Source organism: Danio rerio, chromosome 12 (genome assembly GCF_052040795.2).
Source record: "Danio rerio strain M-AB ecotype USA chromosome 12, GRCz13ab, whole genome shotgun sequence".
NCBI classification, from domain to species: Eukaryota; Metazoa; Chordata; class Actinopteri; order Cypriniformes; family Danionidae; genus Danio; species Danio rerio.
In genome coordinates, this window is record NC_141032.1 from 43025875 (window position 1) to 43040972 (window position 15098).

Below are 15098 nucleotides of genomic sequence, written 5' to 3' on the forward strand. Positions count from 1 at the left end.
CCATCCATCCATCCATCCATCTATCTATCTATATATCTATCTATCTATCTATTTGTCTTTCTAGTATTCTATCTATCATTCTATATATCGTTCAAATATTTAATATATTGTTCTATACATCATTCTAATATTCTATAATAATATCTATCGCTCTATCTATTGTTCTAATATTCTATCTATTGTATCTATCTATCCATCGTACTGCTGTTCTATCTATTGTTCTATCTATTCTATTATTCAATCTATCGTTCTAATATTATTTTTGCCATTGTGATTCATGTCAATCATTCTAATATTCTATCAATTCATTCATTCATCCATCATTCTATCTATCTATCTATCTATCTATCTATCTATCTATCTATCTATCTATCTATCTATCTATCTATCTATCTATCTATCTATCTATCTGTCTGTCTGTCTGTCTGTCTGTCTGTCTGTCTGTCTGTCTGTCTGTCTGTCTGTCTGTCTGTCTGTCTGTCTGTCTGTCTGTCTGTCTGTCTGTCTGTCTGTGTCCATTGTTCTATTTTTCTTTTTAGTATTCTATCTTTCATTTTATATATCGTTCAAATATTCGATGTATTCTGTATATCATTCTTATATTCTATATATCTATCACTCTAATATTATATAATTTTATCCAGCGCTCTAATATTCTATTGTTCTATCTATTGTTCTGAAATTCTATCCATCCATCCACCATTCAAAATTAAAATAGAAAGAAACTTAAATAGGTTTGTGAAAAGTGAAGGGTGAGAAAATTATGACAGAAATGTCAATTTTTGTATGAATATCTTTAAACATTCATACATTCATTTTCTTTTCGGCTTAGTCCCTGTATTAATCTGGGGTCGCCACAGCGGAATGTACTGCCAACTTATTCAACATATTTTTCACGCAGCGGATGCCCTTCCAGCTGCAACCCATCACTGGGAAACACCCATACACTCTCATTCACACACATACACTATAGACAATTTTAGCATACCCAGTTCACCTGTACCGCATGTCTTTGGACTTTGGGGGAAACTGGAGCACCCAGAGGAAACCCACGCGAACACAGGAAGAACATGCAAACACCACACAGAAATGCCAACTGACCCAGCCAAGGCTCGAACCAGCGACCTTCTTCCTGTGAGGCGACATCACTACCTACAATGTCGCTCTTCATCCATCACATCATACTAATATTGTATCCATTCATTCATCAATCCATCCATCATTCTAATATTCTATCTATCCATCCATCCATCATACTGTGGTTCTGTTGTTCTATTGTTCTATATATTGTTCTATTATTCGTTTATTCAATCTGTCATTCTATTATTCCATCTGTCATTGTACTATATATCAGTCATTCTAATATTCTATCAATTCATTCATCCATCATTCTATCTATCGTTCTTCTTTTCTATCCATCATTGTAATATACCATCTATCATTCCAATATTATATCTATTCATCAACTAATTTATCTAGCTATCCATCCATCCATCCATCCATCCATCGTTCTATCTGTCTGTCATTCTACCTATCGTTGGTATGAAATCTGTATGGTGTGTCTTTCTGTCAATCTATATGTCATTCTGCCTATCTATATATCTGTCTATATATTGTTATATATCTTTGTTGTACATGTCATTCTCTCCATCATGGCTGAGGATTGAGTATGGCCAGAGCAGTGGAATAGAGTGAGTTAGTCACAAATGATGGGTGAGAGAGTCCATCAGATGCAGGCACACATTACTACTGCGCTTTTCATTCGGACTCTAAATGATGACTCAAGTCGGGAGCTGTTTGCCAATCATAGAAAACTCTGACAAATGAGGGGGATTGTCTGCTTGATTGAATGAGGAAGAGTGTTTCCACTGGCCTCCGCTGTCGTTCTGCCTCCTCCCCTTGCTGATTGTACAGACAGCATAACGAGGACACTTTCAGTCACCCATAGACAAATGAATGGGAGAAATCACAATGCTCAGTACTTTGACTAAAGCAAGACCAACCTTTCTGTTACAAGTTAATCACCTGTGGGGGGTTTATTTTACCCTCTACCGGGCTTTGACCGTTTTATAAAATCAGCTTGAAATACAGTGTTGTGTGTGAGCTAAATCATGAAATATATATCATATCATTGTCAGGTTTTAGATGTGTTTATTTGGTAAATGCTAACAGTATATCCTAAGCATAAAGCATCTTATATTGCATTCAAAGTACACATTTACACATGTTGCTATATGCAAACCAAGAGATGCAGTCAAAATTACTATTTTTAATTATTATTTAAAAATGCTACCATGTGTTATTTAATTTAAACCCATTATTTTTTTTCAAACATTACAATTTTAAAAACTAATATCTAAAATTATTATATTTAAATAGAAATTTTTAAGGGGCTAATAATATTAATCATATTTTTTTATTTTTTTATTTAAGTTTTATTCAGTGGCTTTGGTGCATTTCTCACAAAACTATTTACATTTGCACAACAGTTAAGGCATTTCTCAAAACAATTAGTCATTTGTGCACATCATAGTAGCAGTTTCTCATTCCTTCCAACAAATTGCAAATGCTTTTGGACATGCATCAATTGCTTTTATACAACTTTTTACCGTTTTATAATATTTTTATTTGCTTATGTCATGTCAGTCAAAATTAACTAAACTTGTGAATGCTGAATAGTTATTCCATATAAAACTATAGTCCTTATTTCATTACTTCAGTCATTAGTCAACTAGTTGTTAAAATCTGTCCAGGAAATTTTATAAAATGTTTTAAATCTTTTTTTCCAGACAATGTCTTCTAAATTGAACAGTTTCATGAATGATTTACAGTCTTGTGTATGTTGTAGGTTCAGTTCCAATATGTCCTGCAATATTGTTTACAGTTGTGCACAGCTCAAGTTTATGTTTGTTGGAAATAAGGGTGTATTTATTCTTTTGCACAATGCTGTGAATAAATTAGAATTGCAAAGATCAAATTCAGTAAAAATGTGAAACATACATATTCAGTGTCTTGTACTCAGATACCTCACTAAATGCAGTGACATCTAACTTTTTTGCTTTGGAAAAAAATAACTGTCATAATGAAAACATGACATCTTGTTCATAAACAATGGTGTCACGCCTTTTCATCTTGATGACACTGACACTTTTTATTGACATCAATACTTGCTTTTGAGGAATGAGCTCTCTATTTTGAGCAAGTGACACGCTTTTGCAGGTTTTCAACTAGGTTTTTGTACTAATTGTTCTGAGAAATCCATTAACTGTTGTGCAAATGTAAATAGTGTTGGGATAAATGCACCAAAGCGGCTGTATATATATATATATATATATATATATATATATATATATATATATATATATATATATATATATATATATATATATATATATATATATATACATACACCTACCTACCGGCCAATTTATTAGGTATAACTTACTAGTACTGGGTTGGACCCCCCTTTGCCTTCAGCCTTAATCCCTCAAGGCATAAATTCAACAAGGTACTAGAAATAATCCTCAGAGATTTTGGTCCACATTGAAATGAGAGTATCATGCAGTTGCTGCAGATTTGTCGGCTGCACATCCATGATGTGAATCCACCACATACGAAAGGTTCTCTATTGGATTGAGAGCTGGTGACTATGGAGGCCATTTGAGTACAGTGAACGCATTGTCATGTTCAAGAAACCAGTCTAAGATGAATTTGCACTGTTTGACATGGTGCGTTATCGTGCTGGAAGTATCAGAGGATCGGTACACTGTGGTCATAAAGGGATGGACATGGTCAGCAGCAATACTGTGGTCACAAAACTGTGGCGTTGACACTCTGGCATCAACAAGGCATTTGCACCCACATAACTGCTGCTCATTGAATATTTTCTCCATGTCGGACCATTCACTGTAAACCCTAGAGATGGTTGTGCTTGAAAATCCCAGTAGATCAGCAGTTTCTCAAACACTCAGACTAGCCCGTCTGGCACCAACAAACATGCCACGTTCAAAGTCACTTAAATCACCTTTCTTCCTCATTCTGATGCTCGCATTGAACTGCAGCAGATCATCTTGACCATGTCTACATGCTTAAATGCTGCCATGTGATTGACTGAAATTTACATTAACGAGCAGTTGGACAGGTGTAGCTAATAAAGTGGCCAGTGAGTGTATACATATCTACTGTGAAAAGTTCCTTGCTTCTTTTTCTCCTGTTATTTCAGTAGGAAAAAAATGTTGATAGATACATATTTTGTGTTGTAATTTTAAAAGTATTACACTAATATAGTAACATAATCCCTAAACTAAAAGCTCCATAAGTGAAGTTTATGTATAAACAAATTTCGAGAGGATCACGTGCTTATGATTGCTAGCAGCTGACCCGCATTATCTAATTCACTACGATCCAATCAGATGACTCCTAAACTACTATAAATACCCAGGGGTTTATTCCATTGCTATCTTCGTTTTGAAGAGTCCCCCCTTCCTCCCCTACTCCTCCTTCTTAGACGGGTGACACGGTGGCCCAGTGCCTAGCACTGTCACCTCACAGCAAGAATGTCTCTGGTTCCTGGCTTTACCAAAACTAGCAGACATTTCTGTGTGGAGTTTGCACTTCTCCCCGTGCTCACGTGGGTTTCCCCCGGGTTCCCCGGTTTCCTCCCACCGCCTAAAAACATGCAATTAAGTCAATTGAACAATCCAAATTGTCAACATAGACACGCTTCTAGTTAGTAATTAATTTCAAGAGCATTCACTTGCTACAGCAGGGGAGTTCTCGAGATCTACCTGAGCTCAAACTCCCCTCCCGCCTTGCAACGGGAGGGAGCCCTGGGCTCGAGGATCTCATGAGCTCAGGGCTCTCTCCCGGGACAGCATGTCAAACAAGCTTTTATAATTAATCATCAGCTAAGTGTGAACTCTTGAAGTCTGTTTTAGGGGGGAAAAGATGTGCTAAAAAAGAGATGTTTCTCTATTGCAATTGAAAAAGATTTTCTTTACAAAAACATTCATCAATTGAACAACAAAAAACAGTCAGGCCGTTTCGCATATGATCATACACTTTTTTTCTAGTTTACACAGAGACAATAAAAAAGCATGCACCCAATCCCTAATCCTAAACATTACCTAAAATTAAGTATGACCTTGCTTACTATAATTAAATTTACTAAGACAAAAATCATAGGTTTTGGTTCATTAATAGTGACAACTGAATGAATAAAGACAAAAGATTGTATGTTTTGTTCTGTTCTTTGTGTTGCAAACACCTTCTTATGTTTCATTGGCTCTTCAGAGTCTTCATTGTCATACATTCTAATAACATCTTTAATCTTTCTTATAATGTTAATATAATGGATCATAAAAAAGCTAAACGTCCTCTGTTGTGTTTCTTGCAGTGATCGTGGTGCTCTACGTGGGGGTTCGGCGACAAAAGAAGAAAGAGACCCTCATGACATCCAAAGAGGACATCCGTGACAATGTCATCCATTACGATGATGAAGGAGGAGGCGAAGAGGATACGCACGCATTCGACATGGGCACCCTTCGCAACCCCAAAGTCATCAAGGAAAACCTGTTTCGCCGAGACGTCAAGCCAGAGCTGGGATTGTGTCCGCGTCGGCCAATCGGCTCACAGAACAGCAACGACATCAGCAACTTCATCAGTCAGCGTCTGCAGGAGCATGATGGAGACACGTCCGCACCACCATATGATTCGCTGGCCACTTATGCCTACGAGGGTGAGGGTTCGGTGGCTGAAAGTTTGAGCTCTATAGAGTCCGTAAAAGGGGAAACAGAAGAGGACTATGATTACCTCAACGAGTGGGGGCCTCGCTTCAAAACCCTCGCAGGGATATTTGGAGAACGATCAGAGAGCCAATCAGATGTAACATCCAGCTCCGCCACCGAAAACAAACACTGATGTTGCTTTATTTTTTGTTTTTGTTTTTTTACGAAGGCTTTCAGACAAACATAGACGTGTGTTTAACGTTTTGAATTTATTATTATTATTTTATAGTTCCTTTTTGTTTGTTTTGAGGGGGAGGGATGTAGTTTGCCTTGATTTCATACCCAAAACACCAGAGGATAAAGGAAGCCAGAATTGGAAAAACGAAAAAACAAAAAAAATGCAGCTTTTGGATTATCTGTAAATGAATGTTGGAGATGTTTTGGTCATATTTATTCAGCTTTGCTTTCCACACACAAACAAACAGACACAAAAAACGAACCACACAGAAGATGCAAATTTTTTCTGACATCCTTAAAAGTGCCTCAACGGAGTTGGTTTGTTCTTCTTCTTCAGTTTTTTTTACGGTTTAGTTTTGTTTCGTCACCCTTCTTAAGGATGAATGGCGTCGCTAACCGAAGCTGACCGTGACCTGGATTCCTGGCTTCGGTGGTTGGGCTTTTGATTAGAAACGTCTACATGGGCCTCGTTTGGCCAAAGAAATGAGTTTTTATGTTATTTATGATTCTATTTATTTATTTGTGAGGCTGTTGAGACGGGTTGTAACGTTTTGTTATGTATTTATCTATTTATCATGATTTCAAATCGAATTTCTTATTTTTTTGAAGGATTTTCTTAATTATTTGCTCCTCGTGAGGACATGGACATCGTAGTCCCAAGAGGAACTTGTATAGACTTGTACTTGTTGTAAAAAATGAACTTTAGGGCTAAACGAGCTATTACAGTTGAGTCCTGTAATAAAAACACAGTTTTCTTAAATAAACACCACTTGGGAATAGAGAGAAGATGAACATTTCACTTCAACCCTCCAAGGTCAAAAAATACTTGTTTAATTTTATTTATTTTTTCATAATATTTATGCAGTAATGTTTTCCCCCTCACAGCGATTGAAATGTTTTTTTAAGGATCTGATCTCTCTAATCCTTACTTTCCTGACAGTCTACTCTGCTCTGATTGGTCCAGCTCAGTCTCATTGTGGAAACATACCCCTGTATACATTTCTGAAGAGCATGAAAAACATCCCAGGAGGTACAGTTTTTTTGCCATACTTGCTTTTGCGAATTCGCCAGAGGCTAGGCATGGGCCGATATAAGATTCAGATGGAATGATAACCTTGGAAAAAAATATATCACGGTTTCATAGTATCACAGTATTATGATTACTGGTCTAAAATATATTCATTTTAAATGTCTGGGTAAAAAAAAAAAAGTTTTTTACCTTTTGAACACAATATATTTTATTTTGAGAAACATTTAAAATATTTTGGTGCAGTAAACATGTCAGGCTAAATGATTCATTGACTTCTGCTGTCTTCATTTGTTTCAAAAACTAAATGTTTTTTATATATCTACAATGGCATTTTTAGATATCTTTACTGCTGAAGATACCGTTGTCCAAAAAACAAAACAAAAAATGTCAATAAAAAACTGTACACATACCTTAGGAACAGTACAGCAGAAAATTTTGACGGTTTTAAAACCTTAACTTTCCTAAACCGCGGTATATCTTGAAAACGGTTATCGTCCCATGCCTACCAGAGGCCGCTCAATATACGCTTTTTCAGATCTCAAATTTCTCATGTGGGTGCCATTTACGTCTGCTCTTCTTGTGTAAATCCACCAGAGGTCGCTGTCAGCTGACTGACTGACTAAAACCCCCACCAACTCCCTTCCCTAAACCCAACCGACAGTGTTTTGAAAAGCAATCCAGAAAAAATGAAAAGCCCTCGCCTGATTTTTACTACATTTTCAGATATTACTATGTTCTCACTCTGTTATTTACTTGTTTATTTTATGTGTTGCCTTTTGTTTTTCTTTTACCTGCTTTATGGAACTGTGGTCTGTTCTTTGTGCCTCGCTTGAATGATCTAAGATGATTTTGCCGATCCTCCATTTGTTAATCTTGATAACTGATCTTTGGCTAATTTGGTTCTTCAAACAAGTTGGCGAATCAGATAAAAATGTTGGAATGAACAGATCTGAGATCACTACATGTGTTGTAGGATAGATGACATAAAATGTATAGGAAACGGTTTGTTAAATATGATACGCAATAACTTTCCACATTTTTTGTGGGCTGCAGGCTTTACACTGTTATTTGTCAAGAGTGTTTAGCAATTTATTTAGCTTTACATTCAGAGCGGATTTTCTTAAGTAGCAATTTGTTCAAGTTTATTAACTTGAATAGTTAATAAACCAAATCCAGCTAATTAAATAAACCACATACTAAGAACGGACCCCTGTTCTTTGCTAGACTTGAACACGACGAGCTACTGGGCAAACTGGTTACAAGAGAAAATCTGTCCACATGGAGGTAAGCGGTCAGCTTAAGCGGTCAGTGCGAAAAGTAACGATGTCATACCGCCCCGTATCGTTCGTTTTACATAACCTCTGGCTACATAATTTGTCCACTCCAGAAATGTATTCAGGGGTACATATTCACAATGAGCCTGTGTTTGGTCAGGTGATTGTCCTAGTCTGTTCACCACTTAAGAAATGGGCATCAGAAAACAAATGCTTATTATTGTATTTGAATTTCAGCTCTACTGACTTTCAAACAGTGCTACGAAGAGTAAAAAAAGTGTTGTTTTATCATTCAATTTTAGCCGATTTGCTTTTGCAGCACATGAAACAGCATCTTATAGACATTTTGACAACACAAACCAAACTCCTCAGCTACACCTACAGTGTTTGAGAAACTAGACGTCGTTCCGTGACAGCCAGTTAAAGCTCTAGACTGCCATTATGCAAATTTGTTAGAAACCTACACAAGTTTGTGCAAGAAGACTGCAATTACTGACGACGCATTAGAGGCAGTTGTTTAGCACGGAAATGAAACATGATTTGAGTCAAGCATTACTATATTTTAGACACAATCACAAGTTACTTTTAAAGGTGAATACTATTATAAACCTTTTTATTTTGGTGGAGCTGATTAAAAGTTGCTTCTAATGTAGCTGCCAAATCAAACATCGTCATGCAGTCATGTCTGTGGCGGACCGATGTACCTGTTGCTTTCGTATTACTTTGTCTCGGGGCATGATCTAGGGCAGTCTATGAATATGCAAATGACCCTGTCTTTATTAATTTGCTTAATGGCTCTCTCCATGGGGAAGTCAGACAGTGTAAAAATGTGCTGATCTTTACAGTGAGCTCTGGAGCTCATTAGACAGCAGGAAGCTACAACCGCTGAAAACACATTTACAATGATGTGGACACTGTACTGTGAGTTTGCGCACAATAGAAGACAAGATTGTACACATTTCCATTCAGTCAGTAGGTTAGCAGACAGCTTTTTTACAAATAAGGACAACTCCAATCATGCGTAATGTACTATGCAGGAATCGAGAGATCTTGAAGTGTATATATACAGCATATGGTGTGTTGAAATCCTTGATTCTGATTGGCTGGAAGGTGTACAATTAATTGGTTTATTGTGCAGATAGTCAGTTTTGGTCATGTTTAGAAATAAAGATGCTTCCCTTAAGCACTTCTAGTAAACATAGCATCTCAGTGATAGTTGACAGAGCCTTCAATTCTGTGTGTAATCTTAAGGACACTGATGTGTGCTTCACTGGGAAAAAACTATTTGCAAATACGTTCTGAAATATTAGCAAATAGGTAGCTAATACATGTTACTATTAGGTATGCCCATGCCATTTTACATACAACATCTCTTTCTTGCTTGCACTTCCATGACCATACCTGCCAACACTCCCGTTTTTCCCAGCAGTCTCTCGCATTTCAGACCCATCTTCCGTTTTGTTCTGTCTCCTGGAAAACTCCTGGGGCCTCATGTATCAACGCTGCGTACGCACAAAAACTTTGCGTACGCCAGGTTTCACGCTCAGAATCGCTCACGTTTGGATTTACTTACGATGAACTGAACGTGGGAATGTGCGCAGCTCCACGCCAGCTTTATGGCTGGCGTACGCACATTTTTTGTGCGTGTCTGTTTTATTTCCATTGGCGATTTTTAGAGGCAGTTGTGTTAAATTCCTCTCTACAAAGTGTTGTTGAGCCGTGCATTGACAGCTGTATGAGACGGGTTCATCTAGCAGGTATATAAGGTTTCCATACCATAGAGTTGACCAGCCAAACATTAAAGCGCAACTTGCAGCGGTCGCCTGTTTTCCCAATGTAATGGGAGCGATCTACTGCACGCACATTGCTATAAAGACACTATCTGAAGATGAATTTGCATACGTGAATCAGAAACATTTCCATTTAATAAATGCAAATAAAATATGATGCACAGACTTATTTATGATTCCTACTTGTCTTCTTCGTGATAAATAGTAGGCAAAATCTGATATGCAGTGGGGGGGGAAAGAAGAAAGAGTTCATCAGACGCTGTATTCGAACCGAGTTCATGCTCAAACAATGTTGACATGCATGTTGACATGCAATGTTGACATGCGTGTCAAAAAATGTTGACATGCATTTTACGAGCTGCGCCACTGCAACTTCTAAGGGGACTGCAACATTTTACACATGTAAATCCCACTATTTCCTGTTTACTCCACTCAGTGCGATGTTCAGACCCAACTGTGTTAACCGCATCAGCTGAACTCTCCCACTCAATTTTTTCTTTTGTTATTAATTCCGGAGAACAAACTTGCAAATAACACCGCTTTTCTCTGGTCTACCTCCGAAAGGAGCACCTCCAATTCACATTCTGTTCAAAGTTTCTCTTCTTGCTTGCTTTTGCCATTGCTTTTTCCTTTGGTTTTGCCAAAGTAGAGTCATTTGCATATTCATATGGGGGAGGAGGCAGGGATGGGTTTTTGCGCTCGTGCATGTTGCGCTCAGTTTCACGTTCATTCGGATGTACAAAAGAATATGCGTGGGATTTAGCGTACGCAGTGTATCATACATCTGAATTTTTTTCTGCGTACGCACATTTGCCGCTTTGTGCGTACGCAATGTTTTAGTATGATTTCCACGCAAGTCTTCGTACATGAGGCCCCTGGAATTTTATCGCGATGGCAAGCAGCTGCTTTCTTTTTTATTTATGTATTTAAAAAGCACATTAAAGCTGATATACAACCTGTAAGACGACAATACAACACTTACTATCACAATCATCAGCACTTTTAATAGTTTATTTTACAGACTTATAATATGCTGTTGTTCTATTGGAGTTTTCATTCCAAAATGACCGCCCTCTAGTGGCTGTTTCCCAAATTACACTAGAGTGTCGCCTCTTGGTCATTCCAAGCTCTTTGATATGGTTGTCGTTAGATGCTGATGATCTAAATCTAACTTAATATTAACATCTTTTGACTTTGTATATGTGCTGGGCATTTCAACAACAGAATAATAAATATGTGTGCCTGTTTATTCATTCGTTCATTCAGTTTCGTTCGGCTTAGTTCATCAGTGGTCACCACAGCGGAATGAACCATCAACCTATCCAGCATATGTTTTATACAGCGGATGTCCTTCCAGCTGCAACCCAGTACTGGGAAACAATTATACACTCTCATTCACAACCAATTTAGTTTACTCGATTCACCGATACTGCATGTCTTAGGACTGTGGGGGAAATACACGCACACACGGGGAGAACATGTAAACTCCACACAGAAATGCCGATTGACCCATCCGGGACTCAAAACAACAACCTTTTTGCTGTGAGGCGGCAGTGCTAACCACTGAGCCATTGTGTCGCCCTGTTCATATATTTATATATACATATATTTCAAAATAGCAACAAAAAAAAAGGAGAGGAGGGGAGCTTCCAATATACATGGTGTTAGTATTATAAATTTCTGCACAGACACTGACATTATAAAGAGGAATTTCCCTGATCTGAAACAGATTTATTGTCTCTCTAGAACTATAACAAACAATGACATTCTCTCCAGCTCCATCTTTAAGGTCATCTCTCAGACCTTCTCTTGAACCCTGTCCGCTTGCGTTTTTGTTTTCGCTCTATTTCAGATGCTTCATGTGACCCTGTCCTCCAACGCTCATTCTGACTCCATTTCACGAGGGTTTTCATGTCCTCGTGTGTCTAGTGTGTGTTAAGGTAAAGCGAATTTTAATTTCCCCCCATCTGAGCTAAATCATGTTTAAATCTCCTGTCCTTGTGACGTTAAAGTCACGCTCTGAAAATACTTAATCATGTTATCCAATCTCTCCCTCGCTGTTTCTTGTTCTGTTCTTCATGCTTCATATCCAGAATCTACTTAGAGTGAGCTTCAATTCGCATGCCGTAATCTACAAATATTGGATTTTCCAAAAGCACATTTGTAACTGCTCTCAGGTATGACTTTGAAATGACCCAACACTCCTACAAATGATTCGTGTTGTAGATCAAGTAAATAATGCTGAAAAATGCTGAGATTGAGGTTTAAAAGAAAGCTTGTGGTTTGGTAAGTTGCATTATTATTATTATTATTATTATTTTAACATAATGTGTATAATCGAGAAAGAGCATCTTCTGGAAGAAATTACTTATTTTTGTTCATAAGAAGTTGATTGGTTAAGCTGTTGTGGTTTGCCAATGGTCATTTTCTTGTGATTGACAGGTTGCTCCGCCCTCACACCAGTGTTTGCATCATCAGAGAAGAAAAGAGGAGAAGAGAAGAGACTTATCAACAATAATATCAGCGTTCTGGTGCAGGTTTTATGTGTCTATGTTTTTAAGACAGCTAGCTCTCTGCAACTCTCACATGGTCACCCACTGAAGCTAAGCAGGGCTGCGCCCGGTCAGTACCTGGATGGGAGACCACGTGGGAAAGCTAGGTTGCTGCCATAAGTGGTGTTAGTGAGGCCAGCAGGGGGCGCCCAACCTGCGGTCTGTGTGAGTGCTAATGACCTAGTATAGTGACGGGGACTCTATACTGCTCAGTGAGCACCGTCTTTCCAATGAGATAATAACCCAAGGTCCTGACCCTCTGTGGTCATTAAAAATCCTAGGATGTCCTTCGAAAAAGAGTAGGGGTTTTATCCCGGCATCCTGGCCCAATTTGTCACTGGCCTCCTAACCCTCCCCATATCATAATTGGCTTCATCACTTTGTCACCTCTCCACCAATCAACTGGTGTGTGGTGTGCTGTCTGGTGCAAAGTGGCTGTTGTTGCGTCATCCAGGTGGATGCTGCACACTGGTGGTGGATGAGGAGTTTTCCCCCCATTGTGTAAAGCACTTTGAGTGCCCAGAAATGCGCTATATGAAAATAAGGAATTATTATCATTAATTATCATTAATAAAGTTCCCATGAAATTAAAGAATTTTTAAAGATGTTAGTATCAGGGGTGGTCCACTACGATATCATATTTTAACTTTAGTGTATGTGTAATGTAGCTGTGTGAAAATAAACAACATCTCTGAATGTAATGAGCTCAAAGTTCAATTTAAAGGGGGACATTGGCTTTTATAGAGTTAGCTTAGCAAAGCCTAGAGCGAACGAAGATTGGGAACTACAAAAAAATACATCCGGGCTTGTGAGATCACAAACACTTCAGGTTACATGCATGCGCAGTAACAGGCCAGCGCCAGAGGTGCTGTAATATAGCAGAGAAAGCTAAAATGGCATCCAAATGCTTCCACATAGCAAAGAATTCTGGCCCAGATTTGGCATAAATCTGGCACAGCAGGTATTCATCCGGCACTGGCATAAAGCATGTGGGCCAAACATCGCCCTGTTTTTGCAGAGGTGGAACCATCTTTAAGGTGGCACACAATACTTGGGCCAGATTGTAGTATTTGGCCCAGATGTTAATAATCGATATGTGGGCCATGTAAGCTTGACCCAAAATTAAATACCTTGTTATTATTTTCAAATAAAAATAATCTACCTATCAGGTCACTTCAAGAAAAAGCACAATGATTCATGGGTTTATTCATTTCAATTGCAGTCGTGATTCACCAACATTTCTGGCCCAGCTCAGGCTCAGTTACGGGTTATTAACTTGGCTGAGACTTGGCCCGGATATGGTTTGTGTTTAGCCCTTGTCTGGAAACCAGACTTGGTCCAGTCATGTACTGTAATTCACTGCGGCATGTGGGCCGAGCAAAAGCTGATTGTGTGGGACAGAGCTGGGCCAGAGAAATTTTGCAAAGTGAGCTGCTATTTCCACAATGCTTCGGCTTCTGCATTTGGGTTTCCAAGGGACACGACACAAAGAGAGAATTGCTTACAATTTATTTAATTATGTTCCAGAGAATTGCAAGACATGCACATTTTAAAGTATTTTACGGAACCTTGTTGAACCAAAAACGTAGCAGATGAGTGTTCTCAATACATTTATTTTCTGTCAAGTACTACCTTCTTCCTTTCTGTGTAAAACCAAGTAAAAATATTTAATGAATCATTTAAAGGGAACAAAAAATATCAATATGTTTTTTTTTTGTTGTCGTTTTTTTTTAAATGAGATGAAATTATACTGGAAGCAACAGAGAGTTGTATTTGATATCAACACTGAATGCTGAAACAAATCTCCATTTATTCATTCATATTAATTCACCTTAATCCCTTTAGTCATCAGTGGTTGCCACAGCGTACTGAACCAGCAACTTATCCAGCATATGTTTTACGTAGTGGATGCCCTTTCAGCGGCAACCAAGTATTGGGAAACATCCATACTCACTCACTCACACACTCATTCGGCCAATTTAGTATATTCAATTCACCTATAGCGCATGTCTTTGGACTGTGGGGAAAACCGGAGCACCTGGAGGAAACCCACACCAACACAGGGAGAACAATCAAACTCCACACAGAAATGCCAACTGACCCAGCCGCAACCTTCTTGCTGTGCGGGGACAGTGCTAATCACAGAGCTAATCATGTGTTGCCCCCCCAAAAAATCTACATTTATTTCTTTAAAGGTATTTCACTAAATATAGCTTAAAGTTTGCTGCTCCCAAACACTAGAATGCATTGAAATCATTTACTGTCCCTTCTTATCATATTACAAAAAGACAGATTTTTTCCTCAATTGCTTTTTGAAGTGAGTTTATGATTAAAACAAAAAGGTCTGCCAGTGGGCTCAAAAAAATAAAAAAAATAAAATAAAATAAAATAAAAATAAATAAATAAACAAACTGGCAATTGTCAATTGGAAATTAGCAATTTTCATAGGGCATTCATATATATTTTGTTTTAAGCATACATTCACTTAA

The 15098-nt window shown here is 38.1% G+C and overlaps 1 protein-coding gene and 1 long non-coding RNA gene across 3 annotated transcripts in view; one reads left to right on the forward strand and one right to left on the reverse strand.

Moving 5' to 3' along the window:
* Positions 1–6746, forward strand: part of cdh12b (cadherin 12b) — a 320630-nt gene extending 313884 nt beyond the window's left edge. For both annotated transcript variants that reach the window (XM_087276886.1, XM_087276887.1), the window contains one exon: positions 5396–6746. In XM_087276886.1, coding sequence (XP_087133012.1) covers positions 5396–5919 — 524 coding nt within the window. In that variant the 3' untranslated portion in view covers positions 5920–6746. The remainder of the gene's footprint in view (positions 1–5395) is intronic.
* A 695-nt stretch (positions 6747–7441) lies between these two features.
* Positions 7442–14972, reverse strand: LOC147834554 (uncharacterized). The gene is made up of 3 exons (XR_015504569.1): positions 14648–14972; positions 10380–11486; positions 7442–10090 (listed from the first exon to the last, which is right to left on the reverse strand). It is a non-coding gene; the product is annotated as an uncharacterized LOC147834554 (long non-coding RNA).
* Positions 14973–15098: the final 126 nt, after the last annotated feature.